At 50.4% G+C, this 23777-nt stretch overlaps 1 protein-coding gene across 2 annotated transcripts; it reads right to left on the reverse strand.

Annotated features, from left to right (window-relative positions):
* Nucleotides 1–171: 171 nt before the first annotated feature.
* On the reverse strand, nt 172–22452 carry LOC121830756 (uncharacterized). 2 transcript variants are annotated; one of them, XR_013052636.1, is made up of 4 exons: nt 21659–22449; nt 1651–1745; nt 979–1107; nt 172–879 (listed from the first exon to the last, which is right to left on the reverse strand). XR_013052636.1 is itself a non-coding variant. In XM_076575764.1 (4 exons), the coding sequence occupies exons 1-4, from the start codon at nt 21768–21770 to the stop codon at nt 875–877; spliced, it is 330 nt and encodes a 109-aa protein (XP_076431879.1). In that variant the 5' UTR covers nt 21771–22452; the 3' UTR covers nt 172–874. The 2 variants fall into 2 exon arrangements, 1 of the variants encoding a protein (XP_076431879.1); XM_076575764.1 differs by having other exon boundaries at nt 979–1096; nt 21659–22452.
* Between the last annotated feature and the right edge of the window lie 1325 nt (nt 22453–23777).

Below are 23777 nucleotides of genomic sequence, written 5' to 3' on the forward strand. Positions count from 1 at the left end.
TCTATAATGGGATCTGATACCCTCTTCTGGTGTGGAGGCATAATATGCAGATACAGTACTCACATAAACAATCTTTTTAAAAAAAGAATATCAACTCATTGAGGTAAAGAGCAAACATCTGAGGTAGGAATTCTGATTATGCTCTTTTTCTTTCTTTTCTTTTTCTTTTTTCTTTTTGGTTTTGGTTTTGGTTTTTTCAAGACAGGATTTTGTTAATGTTGTGAAATGGTTTGGACCAAGGTGCCCCACAGGTGAGACACACCATGCAGACGCAGCAGATTACCGCATGGCGCCATCTGCTGGAAAGTTACTCACACGGTAGATATGACTTCCATATGGAAAGTTTTTATGATTAAAGGAAGAGAGAGAGAGAGAGAGAGAGAGAGAGAGAGAGAGAGAGAGAGAGAGAGAGAGAGGGAAAGAGAAAGAGAAAGAGAGAGAGGGGTGTTTGGTACCTCTGGTGGGGGGGAGTGAAGGCAGAGGAGTTTTTTCTTAAAGGGGACCTTACTTAAGATGATGTCAGGATGCTGGGTGGGTCCCCAAGGTGCAGGTCAGAATACTAGCGTTCCTCCATTTTGAGTATTATAAAAAGGTGAGTTGTGGATAGCAAGTGGGGGGAATGAGGGTGCCAAATTCTCGAGAATGCTTCCTGCTGACAAGGGGCGAAGTGGGGAGGGGGAAGCTGGGAGTCACGCATGGTGAGGGGTATGAGTGAAGAAGCATTCAGTTAGCTGTCATCGTGGAGATCTCAGGTGTTCCTGGAGGGGGCTGAGAAGGCAGGTTGCAGCAGTGATGTTCCAGGAGGTTGGGGAACGGCACACCAAATCAGGAGTACAGGAGCCATTGCATCTGCTGTGTGGTGGAAATATCTCTTTCATCCTGTAAAAAGTGTCAACGGATTAGGAGATAACAGAGTTTTTATGAGTGGGCATGTAGATGAAGTTAACCTGTCAGTATTCACCCAGTTGGTATCCTTACTTGGTGGTTGGCATCCTTGGAGCTGGTTCAGGGGCTGGCATATCTGGAGGACCCCTGTGGATTGGCCCTGGCACAAGCCTGGCAGGAGGGGTGGATCTGTGCAGGGACCTCCAAGTGTCTGTAAAGCAACTGGAACAGATTTACATCTTGGTGTCATAGCAAAAGCTATGGCTTTGGGTTAAAAGGTATGAGCATTTCCTGGTTTCAGCCTAATGAAACATATCTTTAAATCTACAACCAGAGGAAATTTACTGAATGGAAGTGGTTGAGTGAGTGAAGGAGGAGGGAGCCTTCCCTAAACATCATCAGATCTGAGAAGGATATGTAAGTGAACAGAAGTAAGAAGAAGTTTATATCTTCATATAAACAAACCTTAAAGCTATTTCTTTTTATCTAATTTATCAGGGGATACTGAGAACAGTCAACAGTAAAAAGTTACATTGAAATCTGTTCTGTGAGTTTATCTGATCCGGTAACAAGGTAAGTTGTGTCTAGACCTAGTAGTAGCCCTAGGAGAGGGAGATCTGTGAATTTTATATAGAGAACTGAGAAGGCAGCTGAAGCAAAGCCTGGTTCTCAAATTGAATCAGAGATCTGAGAAGGATAAATTATATCTGAGTGCAGGCCAAGCAGCTTTCAAATCTATTAAAGATAACAGGGACCAGTGCATACCCAGTCAGCCATGCCCGGGTCTCCCATCGTTGGAGGCAGAAGTATCAGAACAGCATCAGTCTTTGGCCACCAGGCCCATAAAGTGGGAGTTTTTCCTGTGGAAGAGGGACATGGAGAAGACTGATCTTACTTTGTCTAGGCAAAAGAGGTGCAATTGATACTCTGACGTCCTAATGTTTGTCCACAGTTGGGGCCCGGTCCTGGTAGCAGGTGTTGCATTGGGGCATTTTGCCCAGAGGTCAACGTTGCCTGCCATAATCCAGGTGGAGATGTCATGGTGCCTCATAATCTTCTTCAGAGACCTTGGGCCACTGCTAGGATCTGGGAGTCTCTGATATAATAAGCTTTTTGATCAACATTTTAAGAGCCAGAGTCTGCAGATCTCGAGCATTTGAGCACTGCTTGTCCGTTAGGTAGGAATGGCTGACCTCAGCTTATGCTCCCTAACAGTCAATGTGTTAGCAGCTTCCGTAAGGCTAGGACTTGCTCACGCCTGAGAAGGCAAAGAAGAGTGACAGGGAAAGATCCCAGGCCAAACAGGAACAGGGGAAAGGGGCTTGTGAGTCAGGGTGTGGCCCAACTCTGAGAAGAGGACCCTCTCAGGGGACCGGAAATTCCGTCATAGAATATATATCTTGTTTATTAGGTACCCCATTTATCGAATGTATGACATCATTTATTTAAATTTTCTAGAAGAAATGGGTGTAAATCACTAAGTTAACTCTTATTAATCTGAGCAGATCTTTATAAATTTAAATTTCTATTATCATATAGAGTGTACTATAAACCAGTGTTGAATCAAATATAGCTTTACATCTCTATTATCATACAAAAAGTCCATACCAATCCCAAATATTTGAGACTTATTGCTTCCTTACTCTAGAAGGAGATAAAATGAACAAAGAGGTCATCAAAACTAAATCTATTTTTAATCTTAGTAAGCCTTAGTAAATAATGGCTGCCAGCCACATGGCCATCTGCATCACGATGAGGTCACCAGCCAAGATGGTTGCTGCTCAAAGCATGTTTATCTAAGTCATAAGGAAGGGAGAAGGAAGAAAGTGGGGAATTTTTTCTCTGTTCCCCAACCGTCTGGCCCAAGAAATCCTGAGGCCAGTCTCACATCCAGGGGGATGGTCGGAGGCAGGTAGCTCCACCAGAGACCCGAGTGGAGGTGTTGATGGAAGGCAAGGAGAAGGCAGACTTGTTACAGGCGGGAGGGAGCAGACGTGCCGGTGGTGGAGGTAAGTTAGTGGGTACCTCTGGCGGGCCCTGCCAAGGCATGCCGCCAAGCAGACAGGCCACACGCAGCAGAGTTAGTGGGTACCTCTGGCGGGTCCTGCCAAGGCATGCCGCCAAGCAGACAGGCCGCAGGCAGCAGTTAGTGGAAGAGGGAGAAGCAAAGGACGAGAGTGAAGGACCCCGAGAGTGGGGGCAGGCCCTGATTGCTCACAGAAGTCATACATGTCCCAAAAAGTCACAGTTCCCACGGATGAGAGGAGGACAAGGAGTCCCTACAGCCTGTAGCCGTGGGTGTCACCAGGACTAGAGGGAGGACAGAATGAGGACCAAGCCATCAAAGACGGCCTTCGCCACACTCAATGGGGGTCGGCTGAGCCTGATTAAGCTGGGGAAGTCTCAGCACCTAGTACTAGGATTTTTGAGGAGGTGAGAAGGAAAACCGAGCTCTGAGAGGGGTCTCATCCATGGGAAAAGGTCAAGGATCGTGTTGCAAAAGCCAGAAGGGCCTAAAGGAGCTGTGGGCAGATCCTGAGGGGGTGTAACAACTCAATTGAAACTTATGTGATTGCCGCTGGTGGACGAGGTGGTGAGTGATCGGGTGAGCTGGATCCTGTGGTGGGCAGACTGCGTCCGGGATCCTGGCATGCGAGCGGCTGCCAGGAGGGCCTGAGTCATAAGCACCAGTTTTAAGGTTGTGAAATGGTGCTAAAGGCCTTGGTGGGTTTGGACCAAAGTGCCCCACGGCGGGTGAGGCACGCCACGCAGACACACGGACGGGCAGTGTGGCGCCGTGGGAAGCTACTCACAAGGCAGGTGTGACATCCACGTGGGAAGTTTTTATTAATAAAGGGAAAGAGAGAGAGGGAGAGAAAGAAAAGAGAAGGGGAGAAAGAGAGAGAAAGAGGTGTGAGAGAGAATGAAAGGGGAGGAGTTTTTTCTGAAAGGAGACTTCACATAAGATGACGTCAGGATGCTGGGCGGATCCCCAAGGAGTGGGTCAGAATACTGATAGGTTTCTTTGTGTAACCTTGGCTGTGGTAGTTAGCTCTGTGGAACAGGCTGGCACCACCACCACCCAGCTGTTTATCCTCCTTTTATAGAAAAGAAAAATGAGCGGGGTGGTGTCGGCGCACGCCTTTAATCCCAGCACTCGGGAGGCAGAGGCAGGCGGATCTGTGTGAGTTCGAGGCCAGCCTGGGCTACAGAGTGAGATCCAGGACAGACACCAAAACTACACAGAGAAACCCTGTCTCGAAAAAACAAAAAGAAAGAAAAGAAAAATGAGGAACAGAGAGGTCGGTTAATCTGCCTAAAGCCACATAGCTCTAAGCAGAAGAGCTGAGATTTGAACCCCAAACCTCTGCTCTCATGGCTTGGCTGCATTTGCTTTTGCTCTCACTGGGATTGTAGTTACTGCTGCTATAGTGGCTGTTTTAACTTTGCATCCTCCTCCCAGAGTCATGGGGGCTGGGAAAAAGAATCTGAAAGGTTTTTGCACCTCAATAAGCCTCTCTGCTCCAAATCAGACCAAATTAGAAAAAGCCCCAGTTTAACGGGTAAAGCATTCCCGGGTGATTCTCCAGCCCTCTAAAGAGGAGATAGGGAAGAGAGACCAGAAAACCACGAGTCTGTTTTCTGGGATACCTTATGGGAGTGGTCTTGAGCCTCTCTGGGGGAGGAGCCGTGTTTGTGGGGCTTTGGAGGGATGGGTTTGGGGAAAGAGATGGGGGAGGGGAGTTGAGGTGGATCTTCCACCAGAACATTCCAGACTCTGGATGTAGGGATGACAGTTCAAGTCTGGCTACTTCCTGTGGGTATGGGGCGATGTGGGGAAGGGGGGAGTTGGGAGTTGGTGGGCTTACATTCAGTAGGAGGTGTGAGTGGAGGAGCATCTGGTTAATCATCACCCTACAGGCCTCAGGCATCTGTTTCTTGAGGAAGAAAAGAAGGCAAGTTTCTAGGAAAGAAATAGATTATTAACATCTGCCCTAGCTGTGCTGCAGAGATGAACGCACAGGGCGGAAGAGCAGGTAGGCCCTGCATTGAGACAACCTGGAAAACCGGAGGGTGGAGGGTCCCAGCTGCTGGACAGACCATGTATCCTCAATAGATGCCTGTTTGAGCCTGGAGAGATGGTACCAGCATGGATGTCCCAGGAACTTGGTAGCCGAGAAGATGGTGAGGATCACAGTATAAGGTCTTGTCCACTGGGGCTCAAGAGACTTAGGAGCTAGCTGTCTGAGGAGTCCTCTGTCCCCTGGGGAGAGTGGGGCAGGCTGGAGCAGGGAGACAGCTGTCCGCATGTGAATGGCGAAGGGACCTCAGAAGGGAGAGGTAGGGGAGATACATGGCCAGTGGGGGAGTGTGGCCTGGGAGGTGGTGACTGAGGAGGAAGGGCCTTCCGTAAAAGGCTCAGGCCTGTAGGAGAGTTGCAAAGCAAGGAGGTATGACCAGAAAAGAGTGTGAGAAGAATCGCCCTGCAAGAATGCAGGGAAGAGTCGGGGTCTTGAGGGGAAGGAAGCCGTTTTCATCAATTCCTGTGGGGGAGTTTGGGGGCCCCCTCAGCCTTTTTTAATTTCTTTCTAATATCTAGTGCTGACTGAGAAATGAAATGGGTGGCCAGGACCGTGGCTCCTGCTGTGGAGGCTGAGTCAAAGTGAGTATATTGAACCCTGGTCTCTTATAACCAGTTTAGAGAAATGGCCAGGTTTTTGTCAGCTAGCTGTGTGATCTCTGAGTTTATCAAAATTAACAACTTTGTCCGAGACCATTTCCATACCTTGGAGGAGGCAACGAACCATGAGGTCTCTTCTCTGGAGACTTGAACAACTCCATCAGCTCCAGCTACTTCTCGGAGAGGGCCGAAGAGGGCAGGAGTCAGGCAAGACCAAGTATGAGAAGAAATCGGGGAAAATTCAGAGGAGTTAGGCCAGTGTGTAGAAGGGGACCAGGATGTAGGTTGGGGCATTGGGGGGTAGGGAGGAGCAGCTTCGGGAAGGGGAGGACAGGAAGGCGGATGAGGAGGAATTTGGTCCTCGGCCTTTGTCCTGGAGGGGAAAGAAGGGGGCAGGGGTGGATAGAGGCAGAAATGTGAGCAGTTTGCCACTGAATGGAACATGTGGCCCCATAGGAGGGGGGTGGATAAAGAGGGGTGGGGGCGGGGCCAGTGTCCCGGTAGCATGGTCAGAGTGGAATTTTCAGGGTCCCAGTTTCCAGACAGATGGGAATCTGGAGATGGCATGGCCCTAGCCATGGGAGACATTGGCTGCTGTAGGGAGGGTGGGAATGCAGAACCCAAAGAATGTGGACATGGACAGTTCTGCCATTTATCTCCATGCAGACAAAAATTTTCAAGATCATGGAGGATGGAAAATTCTAAGGTTTTCTCTGGAGGCCACCTTGACTGCTTATCAAGGTGTTGCAGCCAGGCCTTAGTGCTCAGAGAAACCAAGGTATTAGGAGAGATGGTATCAGATAGCCCAATTTGGATAGATTTTGTAAAAGACACCGCAGGTGCATTTGGGGATCAGGCTTTGAATAGGAAGTGCCCATTTCACAAGTCTATGCCAGGACCCGAAGCCTAGTGCAATGAATGCATCCACCGTGGTAGGCCTTGGGTCAAAAGCAGGGGTGTGTGGGAAATTCCCTTCAACAGAACGTCTTCTGCAGAAGGGGTCCCATGGAACAAAGGCAGCCCTTTGCTCTAGAATGGGTCAGGGGCCTGGCACAGCCACATCTTTGGCAGGACACCCCCCAAATCAAGAGGCCCTGGGCTTCTTAGGCAATGACTTAGAAAGGACAACTTACCGAGCTGAAAGCCAATCTTAAGTCTGGTAGAGAGCAGATGTTGGGGATAGGGTTGTTTTCCCATCACGTGGCCCGGGCTGGTGGGGGAAAATCAACCCCCATTGGTGGGACCTCCAGATGAAAGGTTTTTGTACCCCAATAGCCTCTCTGCAGACGCAGCAATCCAAATCAAACCAAATCAGACCGAATTAGAAAAAGCCCCGGTTTAATAGGTAAAGCATGCCCGGGTGATTGCCAGCCCCCTGGAAACGGGACAAGAGACCGGAAAACCACATGTCTGTTTTCTGGGCTGCAGCTTAAATACCCTGTGGGAGTGGTCTTGAGCATCTCTGGGGGAGGAGCCGTGTTTGGCAGGCTTTGAAGGAGCAGGTTTGGGGAAAGAGATGGGGGAGGGGAGTTGAGGTGGATCTTCCCCCAGAGCATTCCAGACTCTTTGGGTATAGGGCTGCCAGGGTGCCAGGGGCCAAGGTGGAGCTTCCACCAGAACAGAATCTTCAACAGCATCTTCTGAACCTTCAGGGTTTGCTGGGTTGGCAGGGGCCACGTGGAGTCCTAGGACTAAACTAGCAGGGTAGGGGGCTGAAGTGAGGGTGTCCAGCCCTCCCCATACCCTACATGTCCTGATATCCCTGATCTCATAAACACTTGTGCCTGTTCAGGTCAAACTGAGGCGGGGTGGGAGGGAAGTCTCTGAGCAAGGTAACAGGACAGAAGTGTTCGTCAGCATTCAAGGTGTGCAGCAGGGACACGGTCAGGAGGGTGGGGCCGCCTTCTCTGAGACTGCCAGGCTCAGGGTGGCCATCTGTGGCAAGCAGGTAAGAGGATGTTATCCACCTGACAGGTGACATCCTTGGAGAGGCAGCCATGGGCAGCCTGACATTCAGTGAAGTACGGGACATGCTACAGGTCCCTGTGGCTGCCCAGACAGCAAGCCAACACCTGCGGCTTTCTTTCCTTTGCTTTCCTTCCTTCTTATTTTTGGGGGAAGGGCAGGTTTCAAGACAGGGTTTCTCTGTGTAGCCCTGGCTGCCCTGGAACTCACTCTGTAGACCAGACTGGCCTCGAACTCACAGAGATCTGTCTGCCTCTGCCTACCAAGTGCTGTGATTAAAGGCTGGGGAGGACCATTGTCAGTGGTAAGTTGTAAGTCCAGCCCCTGAGGAACATTAACAAGGAAAATGAGACTCTCCAGAAGGCAGCTATGGTACCCCAGTTCCCCAGGTGACCCCAGTTCCCCAGCAGTCATCCCAAAATACTCTCAGTCTGTACCCCTTACAATCTGACAGGAGATCCTCTGATTTCCCCCAAGCAATGACTCTGCAGGTGAAGATGCAACCAGACATTGTCCACCTTGGGGCCAAGACAAGGCAAAACTACAAACACAGAGTAACATCGGGAAAGGCATCACAGAACACCTGCACGTTGAAACCTCCTCCAGCTGCCAACCAGAGATGGACAGCAGAGTCACACCCAGTCACCAGCCATCCAGGTCATCTTCAGATATTGTCACTCCAGTATCACCTAAATACCAAATCTGCAGATAGCTTTAATAATACCCAAACAGCAATAGTCACAGTTGGGTGTGATGGCCCACACCTGCTGGATACTAGAGAGGCAGAGAACCAAAAGACCAGCCTAGGCTACACAGCAAGATCCTTTCTCAAAATAAAAGGGAAATGGACAGGGGACATAAATTAGTGGGTCAAGTGTTGACCCAAGAGCATGAGGATCTGAGTTCAAATTCCCAGTACCCACATTAAAAAGCCACTTACAGTCCATCCCAAAAACCTCAGCATCTGACTCAGGAACTGAGCAGAATAGGCAGATTCCAGAGAAACCTTGTCTCAAACAATCAAAAAATTAGGGGAAGAGAAGTACAGAACATTCTCTTCAGTCGATCTTTCTGTCCTTCAAACACACACACACACACACACACACAGGTGAACATACATACAGCATACACACACACATACTCTCACACACATGGGAAAACAGGCAGAGAGGGAGGAGGAAAGCTGGAAATATGGCTCAGTGGTAGAGCCCCTGCCTAGAATCCCCCAGTGAGGGGCTGGGGCGGGGCTCAGCTGTGAGGTTCTTACACAGCATTCACAAGGCTCTGAATTTGATTCCCAGTGCTGAAGAAAAAATTAGCAGTCTTGAAAACATCAGAATCTACCTAAGAGGCAGATCCTGCTGCATCCTGAGATTACCTTTCTGTTGGCAGAGACACAGTGACAGCCTGAGTTTGCATTCAAGGACAGCTCAAGGACACTCACAGGCTCCATGTCACCCCCACCACAGCTGCACCTGAGCAGACCTGCAGTCTGTCTGAGCAGCACCCTGAGGCACACCTCTCTCCAGCATCCCCAAGGGGACTCCCAGACAATTGCAACTGGGCCCTCGGTCCTTAGCCAGCCCCTCAGCTCTACAGCCCCCTCCTTCACGTGCCTGGATGCATCTCCTTCTCCAGGTGTCCACCTAACTGTGTCATGATGGCAAGATGGCTCCGTGGGTAAAAGCACTTGTCACCAAGCCTGATGACCCGAGTTCTAGCCCCAGGACCCACCTGGTAGAAGATGAAAACCTGAAAGTATCCTCTGACTCCTGCATGTTCAATGTGACATGATTTGCCACCCCACACTCACATAAGCAAATACATAAATAAATCAAATTTACAAATTAAGCATGGTGTGGACCAAAGTCACACCTACACCCAGTCCTCATGCTCCAGATTCTCCTTGATAACAGAGGCTGGCTTCCTGGTCTCCCCACATACCAACTGCTCTGCAAGGACCACCCCTTCCCTCTTCCTCCAGGCCATGCCCAGATGCTGACCCACCAGCAAAAATGGAGGCTACCATTTCACCAAGGGAAGCATGTGGTAAGGACAGACATATCACACCTGTCTCCACTGTTTCAGGACAGCCAAGCTTAGGCAGTGAAGGAAATCATGGAAAACAGAAAGCTGGTGAAGATGTAAAAGAACAAGGGGGCCATGTTCCAGTCCCATCAAGCAGCAGAACCTTGCAGCTTTGGCACGTGGTTCTGACTTTAAGGATAGAAGAAACGGGTTGTGGAATTTGTCTGTGTCTAAGGAAAGCCGCTGAAGCTGGGTATGTGTCAGGACTGACCCTGATGGAGACCTAGAGAGACCATTGCATGAAGCTGTGAAGTTGAAACCTGGAATGCCTTGGAGAACCCAAGATGTTGGAGATACTAGAGCTGTGGGATTCCTGCCAAGCAGAGCTGCTAACAGGAAGTGGAATCAGCCCGAGAAAGAAGTGTGTTGCAGTCAACAAAACTGAAAGGAGTTGGAGAGCTGAAGAGCATTTTGACATCAGACATGGAGATGCAGAGTTTGGAGTTTGCCCAGCTGGTTTTTGGTCTTGCTTTGGTCCAGTATTTCCTCACTATGCTCCCGTCCCTACCTTTTGGAAGGGTAATTTATATCCTGTTTCATTAGATGTTGTAAGTATGTGACCTGTTTTTTTTTTTTATTTTGATTTTATAAGGGATTATAGTTAAGAGAGTGCATGAAACTCAGAAGGGACTTTGAAGTTCAGACTTTTAAATGTTGTTGAGACTGTTATAGACTGTGAAGACTTTCGAAGCTGGACTGAATGCATTTTTGCATTATGGTATGGCTACAAGCCTTTGGGGGTCAGGGAACGGAATGTGGTGGTTTGAAAGAAAATGGACCCCAAAGAGAGTAGCACTATTAGGTGTGGCTTTGCTGGAGTAGGTGTGACCTTGTTGGAGGAAGTGTTTCACTGTGGAGGTGGGCTTTGAGGTCTCATATATGCTCAAGTCACGCCCAGTGTCTCAGATCACTCTTGTTGCCTGCAGGATCAAGATGTAAGAACCCTCAGCTCCTTCTCCAGTACCATGCCTCACTGCATAGCACCATGTCCCACCATGATAATGGACTGAACCTCTGAACTGTAAGGCATCCAGTGAAATGTTTTCCTTTATAAGAGTTGCTGTGCGAGGCCAGCCTGGTCTACAGAGTGAGTCCCAGGACAGCCAGGACTGTTTCACAGAGAAACCCTGTCTCAAAAAAAAAAAAAATGGGTTGGGGATTTAGCTCGGTGGTAGAGCACTTGCCTAGCAAGCACAAGGCCCTGGGTTCGATCCTCAGCTCAAAAAAAGAAAAAAGAAAAAAAAAGAGTTGCTGTGGTTATGGTGTCTCTTCACAGCAATAGAAAAAAACCTAAGACACTAGGCAAATGCTCACCATGAGCTGCACACACAGCCAGCCATTAGCACTTGACTTGGAATGACAGACCCCACCCAGGCCCACCCTGAGCAGCTCCCCTCCTTCTCTCCCTCCTTCCCTTCCCCTCTCACCATTTTGCCTCCAGCTATATCATCCCGCCACATCTGGGTGCCTGAGAGCACCGAGGTAAGTGTTTTGGAAACGCTCCAGGGATCGTGTGTGTGAATCCCCACACACAGGATGCATACCAGGGCTCAGAAGCAGACATGTCCCTTACAACCTTCATTCTGACTGCTCTGGATAAAGGATCAATTTGTGCAGCCCAAAGATGGCGTAGGTGTAGATACCTATCCTCTGGCCCCTCTGGATCTTTTCCTCTCTAGGGACCTCTTCTAACCTCCCACCTCTGACTCTCTAGAATTTTATTGGCAGCATCCAGAGAGCCAGTGGCTTCCTGGAGATGCAGGTCCCCACCATTCAAATGACATTTACTGCGGCCATAGCCTCATACACACTGGTGCTCATCTCCAGCCCCTGAGCCAACTACCGCTGGGGCAGCTTCGCCAGCCATGGTGGGTGACTGACCACACTGAAAGTCACAGGGTGGCACAAATAGGACCTCAAATACAGCCACATGTGAGTTGTCGGTGCTTACTGAGACGCTGCTACATACCAGCTCTTGAGCTCAGACCCTGAGACAAAGATGGGTAAGATAGACAGGGTACTCGCCCTCCAGGGTCCCGCTGTCTCCAGGGAGGCAAGCAGCTGTCAGACACATCAGTGTCTAATTACTAACCAAAGTAAACCCTGGCAAGAGAGTGAGCACGGTGACTGAGAGAGACGTCAGGGAGCGGCGTAGAGATTGGAAGTTAGGTGGCTATTAAATGCACAGATGCAGCCAGGCACAATTGCATGCACCAACCCTCTCAGCACATGGGAGGCTGAGTCAGGAAGAGTGAGAGTTAGAAGCCAGCCTGGGCTATATAGTGATACCCTGTCAAGGGAAGGGAAAGATAAAGGGAGAGAGAAGTAGAGGGAGAGAGGGTGAGAGGAAGGAAGGGAAAGGGGGATGAAAGAGGGAAGGAGGGAAGAAAAAAGGAAAGAAGAAATGTGGGGGGAAAATAACATGATATGGTCAAAGGTGAACGGAAAGCCATGAAATATGGGCTATTCAGAAGGGACAGTCCCCTTTGGCCCCCATATAGCTACTTCCTGTCTTCTCCATCCTCATGTCCAGTGTGAAATTAGGGAAGCATGCTTTCACCGGAATTGAAGGCACTTTGAGGATCTTTGTTGAACCTCAGTTATCCATATCTGAGTAGTTGGAGCTCTACCTCATAGCATGATTGGCATCGTCCACATTTAGCAAAGGGTTTTTCATAAATAGCAGGTGAGTCAGGCTTGGTGGAGTACGCCTATCAATCATCCCAGTACTCAAGAAGCTGAGGCAGGAAAGTCACTGTGAATTCAAGGCCAGCCTGAGCTATACATGAGTTCCAGGACAGTGTGTGCTACATGGTGAGACCCTGTCTCACAAACGTTATAAAAAACAAATAAACAAAAACCCTTAGCTGGACAATGGTGACACATACCTTTAATCCTAGCACTCAGGAGGCAGAGGCAGGCAGATCTCTGTGAGTTCCAGAACAGCCAGGGCTACACAGCGAAACACCATCTCAAAAAGACAAAATTAAATAAATGAATTAATTTAAAAAAAAAAAAAGGCCTGGAGATCAGTTGGTAGGGTACATGCATTTTATGCATGAAGTCCTGGGTTCCATTCCCAGAACATTATAAACCGGGTATGGTGGCACACACCTGTAATCTCAGCACTCAGGAGGTAGAGGCAGAAAAGTCAGGAGTTCACAATGTCTACATAGTGAGTTTGGGGCCAGCCTGAGCTACATAAGACCCTTTTCCAAAAAATTTTAAAGGAAGGTAAAAAGAAATGAGGCTAGGTGACTCACGAGCAGGTCAAGCTGCGTAGCCCAGCTCTGCATACGTAGATGGATGTGCCTCTTGCAGACAAAAGCTGTTGGCCGGTGGACAAGCGGGACCAAAACCGCGTCTCCCTGCACACTGTTGAGGGGACAGCCACACACTAAAGCTGAAGCCGAGTCTGCACAGTGAGACAAATGCTGTTGTAGAGTGGTTGGTTGACCAGCGGGAGCTGAGAGATAGCTTTGACACAGACTGGGAAAGCCAGGGACTGGGAATTAAGCAAGGTGTTGCTGCACCCAGACCCGGGGCACGGCACGGGAGCTGTCCGTGGTCCTGAGCAGAGTCACAGGGCAGGGGTGTTAAGGCAAGCTGCCCTTTGGGAGCTGTCCACAGTGCTGACAAGGATATTGGGAGAGGGACTAGCTCAGGTGCTAGCTCACCCCGCCCTATCTGAAAGCAGTGACCCGCAGTTCTGTACAGGGCACTGAGTGGGGGGTCTAGAGGAGCATGGCTGTGAACATCCTGACAACCTGTCGGGGATCCCTGGTGCTGAGGAACCTTGGGGAGAGGGGCAGGGTGGGTAACTGAGGTGCTGGTGTGTCTCGAAACCCACACAGCTGTCTGTAGTGCTGAATGGGCCTTTGAGAAGTAGGGTTAGGGTCACCAAACTGCTGAGGTTCCCAGTGCAACAAAAGAGTGTCTCTCCATGGTGCTGAACTGGGGAGCGCTAATGTGCACCATGTCCAATCCATACTGAGCCCTTCAGGGTGCCGGACAGAGGTAGGATGGGTCACTGTGGCACTGAACGCTGCCTGTGTTCCAACGCCCAGAGCACCATGGTGGCCCTTGAAGCCTTGATCCCCTTTAGACAAGCCATCCCCTTTGAGGGTGCCAAAATCAATGTCCCCAACAGAACCTTGAACGTTCAGTGGACCACTGATCACAACAATGTCCACCACAGTGGTTAGCAAAGGCAGTCTTCTGAGGGATGAACACAGAGGTGGTACTGGAGGATGGGGAGGCCAAAGGTCACGTCCCTGCCATCCTTCCACCATAAACATAGGCAATTTGGCCATCTGTCAGCATGTCACATCGTGTACCCTGTTGATACTTTCTGAGGCTCTGCTAAAATCCTAAATTTTTAAAATTCCCACGGCCCTTGCTGGCACAGAACATACAACCTAGAAAGACACTACAGTCCATGCTTAATAGATTATATCTTAAGCATTCTAAACACAAGAACAGAGGAGTACATGTGTGAAGGAGGAGATTATGTGGGTTTAGGGAGTAAGGACACTTCCATGACTGGATTCCATGAAGCCTCAGCCATTGCCCAGCCTGGTGACAGAGCTGTCATCCCACCTATTTGGAAGGCTGAGACGAAAGCGATACAAGTTCCAAGCCAGTCTGGGATTCAGATTGAGTTCAAGGCAACCCTGGGCGACACAGTAAGACTTTACTTCAAAATAAAAGAAGCTGGGGTGTGGCTCAGTGGTAAAGCCCCCACCTAGAATCCCCCAGTGAGGGCTGGGGTGTGGCTCAGTGGTAGCGCCCCTGCCTAGAATCCCCCAGTGAGGGGCTGGGAGCCTGGCTTAGCAGTAAAGTGTGTGCCAGTGAGGGGCTGGGGACATGACTCTGAGATCCAGCACTTGACTAGTATGATGGTTCTGGGTCTGATCCTGAGCACCATCAAATAGATAAGACAGAAGATAGAAAAGAAAAATGAAAAGTTTCCATGGGAGAAGGCAGAAATGAACTTTCTGGTTGTGGAAACAGTCCAAGGACAAGCTCCCAGGAGTCCTTTTCTCCCCCCTCTTACCTAGTGGATGGCTGTGCTGCCTCCCCCTCCACCTTCAGTGCTTTTCTACCTTTCCCTCAGTTCTTAGCAGAGGACGAACTACAGATCAAGGCAGTGGTGGGGCAAAGACACCATCACCGTGACATGACACCTCCACCCGAGTGCACTCGCTGCCGCAGAGCGCTCCGTGATCTGAAGGTGGGCTCAGCAGCACACACCTGCTCAGCACACACCCTAGTGAGCCCTGCAGGGCCTGCCCAGCATTCGTGAGCCTGTGTTGCAACAAAGCAAAAACAAACCAACAAGAAACAAACTTAGGACCTGGTCATTAACAGCAGGGACTATTCCTTCCTGTTCTGTAGCAGGAAGTCCAAGCTGCAGGCGCTGGCAGCCAGTGCCTGTAAGGGCTTGTTCCTCAGCCCACAGACGGTGCCTCCTCTTCCTCCTTCATTTTCTTTTCTTTTTCTAGACAGGGTCTCATTATATAGATTTGACTGGAACTCATCTGTACACCAGGCTAACCTCAAAATCACAGAGATCCACCTGCCTGTGCCTCCTGAGTGCTGGAATTAAAGAAATGCACCACCATGCCTGGCTTCTTTTCTTTTTCTTTTCTTTCTTGTTTTGAGACAGGGTTTCTCTGTGTAACAGCTCAGGCTGTCCTAGAACTTGCTTTGTAGACCAGGCTGGGCTTGAACTCACAGAGATCCTCCTGCCTCTGCCTCCCAAGTGCTGGGATTAAAGGTGTGTGCCATCACACCTGGCCTTTTTTTGGGAGGGGAGCTCATTTTCCTTTACTTTTTAATATCGTGTGTGTGTGTGTGTGTGTGTGTGTGTGTGTGTGTGTGTGTGTGTGTTTGCACATGTAGAGATCTGAGTGCAATGTCATGGAGTCGGTTCTCTCCTTCCACCATGTGAATTCCAAAGATCCAATTCACTGAGTCCTCTCACCGGCCCTTTACGGGTCTTCTGGATATTAGAGACTCTTATAAGCTAAGGCTAGGGCTTGAGAAGAACAGAATTTGAATTCCCACATGGCTACAAACATGGGAAGTCAGGGAGGAAGGATAGTGATGGAGGTAGCTGACATCCCCTTTCTGCCTGGTGGATCCTGACCATGTGCTATGCACCCTTGGAGGCCTGGAAGAAGATCTGCAACCTGTTCTGGCTAAATGCGACTCTGCAACATGAATGACCCTGACAGTGGGCTGTGCCCGCCAGCCTCCAGCTGCTGCTTATTGGTGTCGTTTGCTTCCCACTAAGCATAACCACAACTTTGTCCAGTCATTCAACCCACATTTATGAGCATCAGTTACATGTTGGGCCATTTCTTGGTCATAGGAGCATTTCCATGAGCCAGAAAAATACCTCTCCTCACTGGGGCATGTTGTATGAGAGATTTTTTCCCTGGAGAGACACCATACACACACACACACACACACACACACATGTAACTCAACTCTGGAAAGGAAACCAATGACAGACCAAAGTAAAAATTCACCAGGGTTATTAACAGGAGTTTGGGTGAGAGGTTACTCAGGGAGCAGAGATCACTCAAAGCACGTACTTCACCAAAAAGCCCATCCCAACACAGGGGACGACTCACAGACGCTGCACTTGTGGGACTCTGCACAGTGTGCAAGCAGCTGCACAGGCCTGAAAATCTTCCTGCAGCTTTGCTAGTCGGTCCCCTCCGCCAGCACATGTGCACGGCTTCCATGCCTTTGGGAAGGACCCTGGTAAATCCTGCAAGTTTACTTTGTCCTAGATATGTGGTTTGTTTACCCCCTACCCCCTCCTCTGAAGGGACTACTTCAAGTCAGGGGACACTGCTCTGCCACAGCATACGGCAAATACTGCAGTCCCGGCACTGGGAGGTTGAGGCAGGAGGATCACTGAGAGTTCAGGGCCAGCCTGAGCTGCATAGTGAGAGGTCCTGTTTCAATTAACGAGAGCTCTGCCATAGAGCATGGCTGTAGTCCAGGCAGCTGCCAGCTCACTCCTTCGCTTTCTCCTCTTACAGAAAATAAAAAAGGGAGAAGAGACCTTCCACCTCTGGATAAAGACCAGATCGGAGCCTGGATTGGGGCTGGCAAAAGGGTCCCAAGATCTGCTAGCCACCATCCTCCACCTTCCCCAGGCACTGAAAGGTAGGTGGAGTCCTGCAAATTTGTCTGTCCCACACCTGTGTCCTCACCTGCTCACTCCATCAAGGCTGGCATATCCAGAGTCCATACCTGAGTCCTCACCTGCTCACTCCATCACAGCTGGCACACCTGAGTCCCACACCTGCATCCTCACCTGCTCACTCCATCACAGCAGGCCTACCCAGAGTCCACACCTGCGTCCTCACCTGCTCACTCCATCTGAGCTGGCATACCTGAGTCCCACACCTGCATCCTCACCTGCTCACTCAGTCTCAGCTGGCCTACCCAGAGTCCACACCTGGTCCTCACCCTGCTCACTCCATCACAGCTGACATACCTGAGTCCCACACCTGTAGCTAGAGTTTTCCTGCCTGGCCCACAGTCAGGACAAATCTTTGTCACCCGCCAGTCCCACAGCCGCTCAGACCCAACCAAGTAAACACAGAGACTTATATTGCTTACAAACTGTATGGCCGTGGCAGGCTTCTTGCTAACTGTTCTTATAGCTTAAATTGACCATTTCCATAAATCTATACCTTGCCACATGGCTGGTGGCTTACCGGTGTCTTCACATGCTGCTGGTCATGGTGGTGGCTGCAATGTCTCTCTGCCTCAGCCTTCCGCTTCCCAGAATTCTCCTCTCTCCTTGTCCCACCTACTTCCTGCCTAGCCACTGGCCAATCAGTGTTTTATTTGACATACAGACCATCCCACAGCACACACCTGTGTCCTCACCTGCTCACTCCATCACAGCTGGCATACCTGAGTCCCACACCTGCATCCTCACCTGCTCACTCAGTCACAGCTGGCATACCCAGAGCCCACACCTGTGTCCTCACCTGATCACTCCATCACAGCTGGCATACCTGAGTCCCACACCTGCATCCTCACCTGCTCACTCAGTCACAGCTGGCATACCTGAGTCCCACACCTGTGTCCTCACCTGCTCACTCCATCTGAGCTGGCATACCTGAGTCCACACCTGTGTCCTCACCTGCTCAGTCAGTCACAGCTGACATACCTGAGTCCACACCTGTGTCCTCACCTGCTCACTCCATCTGAGCTGGCATACCTGAGTCCCACACCTGCGTCCTCACCTGCTCACTCAGTCTCAGCTGGCATACCTGAGTCCACACCTGTGTCCTCACCTGCTCACTCCATCTGAGCTGGCATACCTGAGTCCCACACCTGCGTCCTCACCTGCTCACTCAGTCTCAGCTGGCATACCTGAGTCCACACCTGGTCCTCACCTGCTCACTCCATCACAGCTGGCATACCTGAGTCCACACCTGGTCCTCACCTGCTCACTCCATCTCAACCAGCATGCCTCGAGGCTCCTGCTCCGACAGCTCTACCTCTTCTGCAGCACAAACCCCTGCCTTGGCACATTTGCTCTTCTGTCCTCCAGGCTTGTTCCCCTCCAGATCCTCATGACTCCCTCTCTTCCTCACTTCTCTCAAGAGTACCTCAGAACGATCTCCAGAGCCCACGGCCCCGCCCAATTCTCTCATCTTCAGCAGTGTCATTCTTGGTGTGTGTGTGTGTGTGTGTGTGTGTGTGTGTGTGTGTGTGCTCTCGCGTGCGTGCGTGCGTGCGTGTGCATGCGTGTGTGTGTGTGTGTGTGTGTGTGTGTGTGTGTGTGTGTATGCGCGCGCGCGCGTGACGAGGGGCACACGTGCTGCAGCGCACACGTGGATGTCGGAGGACAACTCTGGAGTCGGGTCTCTTCCTCCACCTTCACTGGGTCCCATCACTCAAAGCCATCTTGCCAACCTTGCTACAGTAAGTGACTTTACCCACTGAAGTGTCTCAATGGCCTCTCTATATTCTTCTTCCTTGCCCAAGTCTAAGCCCAAAACAAGCATGTATTAAGCACCTACTGAACACAAGGCTCTGTCCTGGAAGTGAAGGACACAGTTCTAAGCAAGGCTCGCGACCCATCAGGAGAGAAAGGGGTGGGGTTGGGTTTGGTAGAGCACTGTCTAGCATGCAGAGAACCCCAGGTTACACCCCAGCACCAAATAAACAGGATGGGATAGGCGGTGCACCCCATCACCCTAGCGCTCAGAGGTAGAGCAAAAGGGTCAGAAACTCAAGGTCATCCTCAGCTACATAGTGAGTTCAAAGCCAGCCTATGCTACATGAGGTCAAAAAGAAGCCCTACACAGCAATGGCCAGACCCAAAGATCTGAGAAGCCCAGTGGTTGGAGAGGTGGAGAGCAGATGCAGAGGTGTGGAGAATGACCTCCAGCCACTCCAGCATCAGAGCAGCCTCCACCCAACCTTGCAGGACTGTGTGCCTCCCTGAGGAAGGATGACAGCAGATGGCAGGAGGAGCTCCAGGTGGCTGTGTGTGAGGCAGGAGCTCACTTTGGTGAGTGCGGGTGGGTGGTATGAACAGGGGGCTCCCACCCACTGGCCAGACAGATAGCAATACCATCCGCCACTCTGTGCCTTCCCCTAGGGCACAGGGTCAAGCTGGAGGCAGTGCAGGCCTCCGCCTTGAACCCCTACATCTCTACATGATGCAACTCCAAGCCGTCCTCAAGGTCCCACATGACAAGAAAAGGGGGTGCACCCTACCCTAGGAGTGGAAGTCCCTGTGTGGGGAGGTCCATGGCAGCACTGTGTCCTTTCCAGGAGTAGACCCTGTCACACCACACCACGAGAAGAAATTCATCACTCACGCCACCTGACAGGGCTCCCTAGGATTGCAAGAACAGGAATCATACCTCAGCATGGGCCAGACATCAGTGGGAAATCCAATCCCAGTGTGTAAAGGGCTCTTGGTGGGGACCCTTCCTTTCCCCGGCCCGGCCCTCAGTTCCAGTCTGTACCAGACCTGTCAGCCACTGGTCCAGGTGCCAGTTCTGCCTAGAGTGGAGGCACAGGCTGCACAGTGGACAACTCCAGGGTCTCTCATGCTTGTGGAGATGGTGTGTGTGTTAGGACTCAGTTATCCCACAGAGGGCAGTGAACAGGAAAGGGGGCATTTCCCCCAAATCTCTAGTCATAGGGCCAGTAGCTGGGAGACCAAAGAGACCTTGTAGTGGACACACTCCATGATGAGTTTCTTGTATGCTTGTGTGTTCACATGTGTGTGGATCCATGGAGGGGGGAGTACCTGTGCCTTTGGAGGCCAGAGGTTGATGCCTCTCCACCTGTACTCAAAGGTGGGGCCTTTCACTTAACCCAGAGCTCACTGGTCCTGGCTAGTCCAGCTGGCCAACGTCCCCAGGATCCCACCCCTGCCTCCGGAGTGATGAGATTCAAGGCAGCTGTCGTGCCCACCTGGCTTTCGTGTGGGTTGTGGGGACCCAGCCCTGCAGTCTCCATGCCTGCTTGACAAGCCCTTTACTGAGGGAGTGACCACCCCAGCCCCCAGACTGAGATTCCCACCGTCAGGGGAGCAGGACAGAAGGTCGAAGTGGGGAGGGGCAGCAGACTCTCCTCGCCTGTTCTCCCGTCTCCCTGCCTGCCACCCACAGGTACATTTACTTCTGAGGCAAGGAGATATTCCTCATGCATTGGCCAACAAAGAGGATGCGGGACAGAAGGCACTGTGGACCAGCTCAGAACATGTGACCACCATGGCTGCAAAGACAGAAGAAACTGGGTCCCCCTTGGGGCTGTTAGTATCTTTAATAAAAGAATTTAAGAGCTGGGCAGTGGTGGCACACACATTTAATCCTAGCACAAGGGAGGCAGAGGCAGGTGGATCTCAGTGAGTTTGAGGCCAGCCTGGTCTACAGACTGAGTCCAGGACACCCAGAGCTATACATAGAGAAACCCTGTCTTGAAAAAGCAAAAAAAACAAACAAACAAACAAACAAACAAACAAAAAACACTCAAGTGGAAGCACAGGACAGTTAGGGAAAGCAGCCCTGTGAGGTCAGCTGTCAGCGCCAGCTGCGGCCGAGGAGGCTGGAGGACAGACACATGGGGGGGGGGGGGTGAGGCGCTTCAGAGAAAACAAGGAAGCTGAAATGTTGAGGGGAAACCCCAAGGCTCAGGAAAGCATGTTTAGAAAAGACATAGAAGAAAACTTACACTTTGGGGAACAGTTTAGAAAAATGTGTCTTGATCACTATTCTCTTGCTGTGAGGAGACACCATGACCACGGCAACTCTTATGAGAGCAATCATTTCATTCGGGCTGGCTTACAGTTTCAGAGACTTAGTCCATTATCATCGTGGTGGCGAGGAGGCGGTATGCCGGTAAGCATGGTTCTGGAGAAGGAGCTGAGAGCTGTGTCTCGATCCTCCGGCAGAAGACAGAGAACGACACTGGGCTTTTGAAAACCCCAAAGCCCACACCCAGTGACACACCTCCTCCAACAAGGTCACACCCCCTAATCCTTCCCAATAGCCCACTGGGAACCAAACCTGCAAATATGGGCGCCTATGGGAGCCAATCTCACCCAAAGCGCCACAAGAGGGCAGACTTAGGACCCTACATGGCTGCTGTCTAGAAGCTTCTTTCAGCAGTAGCGGAGGGGCTCCTGGGAAGGAAAAGCTCGGTATCTCATCAAAGGACTAATTGTCCCGCCCATCTCTCTAGCATGGCTTAAGGTGAGCCCACCTTCCTAGGCGTGGTCCCTCGGCCAAAGTGACTGAACCAAACCAGCTGAAGTACTAGGTCTCCACCCAGGCCAGACTCTAATACCGTCCTGAGACAGGGAGGGAGGAGGGATCTCCAAGGAGGCCTGGGCAGTTGGCTTGACCTTAAATAAAGAACGCAGTATCTTAAATAAAGAACTGTATCACCCAGTGCAGACATTCCCCTCTGCCCCAGTTTTCAATGGGTGTCATGCATGACACCTGTCATCCACCACTGCCTCACACCATCTGGACTTACCAGGCCTCCTTTGTGTCCTTCCAACACCCATATTGATTTCAACCACAAAACCTTTGCACTCACTGCCTCTCTGCCAGGTACACTCCTCGGCCCATAGCAGAGCTTGAACCATTTCGTCAGGGGGACTCCGAAGATCACCGCTTCAAAGACTTCTCCCTTTAAACTCTAGGGCGGGGGTGTGGCTCAGCTGTAGTGTACCTATGTAGCCTGTGTGAGGTCCTGGATTTATACCCAGCCCTTAAAAAAAAAAAAAGGTAGGACACACACACACACACACACACACACACACACACAATTTTCTGACTCTGACTGGGTGCCCTGTGTGCTTTCTGCTGATGATAACTCACTGGCAGAGACTGGCTAAGTTCAAAAGACCACAGATTTATTTTGGCAGGGGAGTTCTGGTCCAAGGTCAGAGATCAGGTGCCTGTCTGGTGATGGACTCTCTGCTGGCTGGTTCCCCGGCAGCCAGGGCATCACATGGTGAGAGACAAGAACACCTGAGAGGCTGGCAAGACAGCCCAGCCGCTAAAACCCTCTGTTGGCAAACCTGATACCTACAGTCGATCCCTGCACCCCAAGTGTCCCTGACTCCCACACTCCTGCCATGGCACACTCACAGCACCACAGTCAGTCATGGCACACTAACAACACAGTCAGTCATGGCACACTCACAACACAGTCAGTCATGGCACACTCACAACACAGTCAGTCATGACACACTCACAACACAGTCAGTCATGGCACACTCACAACACAGTCAGTCATGGCACACTCACAACACCACAGTCAGTCATGGCACACTCACAACACAGTCATGGCACACTCACAACACAGTCATGGCACACTCACAACACCACAGTCAGTCATGGCACACTCACAACACAGTCATGGCACACTCACAACACAGTCATGGCACACTCACAACACCATTAATCAACCTTAAAAAAAAAAAAAGGAGCCAAGCGGGCGGTGGTGGTGCACACCTTTAATCCCAGAACTCGGGAGGCAGAGGCAGGCAGATCTCTGTGAGTTCGAGGCCAGCCTGGGCTACAGCGCAAGATCCAGGACAGGCTCCAAAACTACACAGAGAAACTGTGTCTCCAAAAACCAATTAATTAATTAATTAATTTTAAAAGATCATGAACTCAGCCAGGAAGTGGTGGCACAGGACTTTAGTGCCAGCACTTGAGAGGCAGAAGCAGGCAGACCTCTGAGTTCGAGGCCAGCCTGGTCTACAGAGTGAGTTCCAGGACAGCCAGGGCTACACAGAGAGACCCTGGAAAAAAAAACAATAATAATAAAAATAAAAGATCATGAGAAAAGCAGAAAGAGCCACTGTTTGTTTTCAGACAAGGTCTCACTGCAGCCTAGGGATCTCCAGATAAACAACACACATTAGCCAAAACTTGGAGCCAGTGAGAGCCACCTTTGAGTCAGTTACACCAATGTGTCCGTAGCTACCTTCCTCACCACTTTTTTTCTTTTTCTTTTTTTAGTTTTTTGAGACAGAGTTTCTCTGTGAGACAGTCCTGGCTGGGATTAAAGGTGCATGCCACTACCGCCTGGCTCCGATTTTTATTTCTGGTGTGCACATGACTGCACATTTTTGGGGCTACAGTGTAACGATTTACCACCTGAGAACATGGAATAATGATAGAAATGGAGTACTAGCGATGTTTCTTCCCGTGAGTCTGCAGGTCTCTTCTAGCTATTTTAAAACAGTAGTCAGCCACTGGAATTTACTCCTGCATTCTAACTATAACACTGTAACCCTTGACCAGCGGCTTCCCCCACCTTCCCACCTGCTACTGCTTCTAGATCAGTTTCTTTAGTCTGCACTGACTGAGGTCCAGCGGCTTATGTACCTTGACGTAATGTCTGCCAGCCTTGTCCCTATTACAGCAAATAACAAGGCTTCCTCTTTCTATGGGTAAATAATATTCCATGGTGTGTACAAACTACATTTTCTTTATCCATTCACCCACTAATGGGCATTTAAGTTGACTCCATGTCATGGCTCTTGTGAACAATGCCACAATGCAGACAGGAACAAGTCAGGCATTTTCACTTTTTCTTTCTTTCTTTCTTTTTCTTTTCTTCCTTTTTTTTCCCAAGA

Source organism: Peromyscus maniculatus, chromosome 7 (genome assembly GCF_049852395.1).
Source record: "Peromyscus maniculatus bairdii isolate BWxNUB_F1_BW_parent chromosome 7, HU_Pman_BW_mat_3.1, whole genome shotgun sequence".
In the NCBI taxonomy this organism is placed as follows: domain Eukaryota; kingdom Metazoa; phylum Chordata; class Mammalia; order Rodentia; family Cricetidae; genus Peromyscus; species Peromyscus maniculatus.

Excerpts from the sequence above, each read along its gene's own strand:
- LOC121830756 (XM_076575764.1), bottom strand. The coding sequence starts at position 21,770 with ATGGTTCAAGCTCTGCTATGGGCCGAGGAGTGTACCTGGCAGAGAGGC. Across the intron at positions 1,746-21,658 it reads AAGGACACAAAGGAGGCCTG|GAAAAACTCCCACTTTATGG; the intron begins GTAAGTCCAGAT and ends CCTCTTCCACAG. Across the intron at positions 1,097-1,650 it reads ACCCGGGCATGGCTGACTGG|ACACTTGGAGGTCCCTGCAC; the intron begins GTATGCACTGGT and ends GTTGCTTTACAG.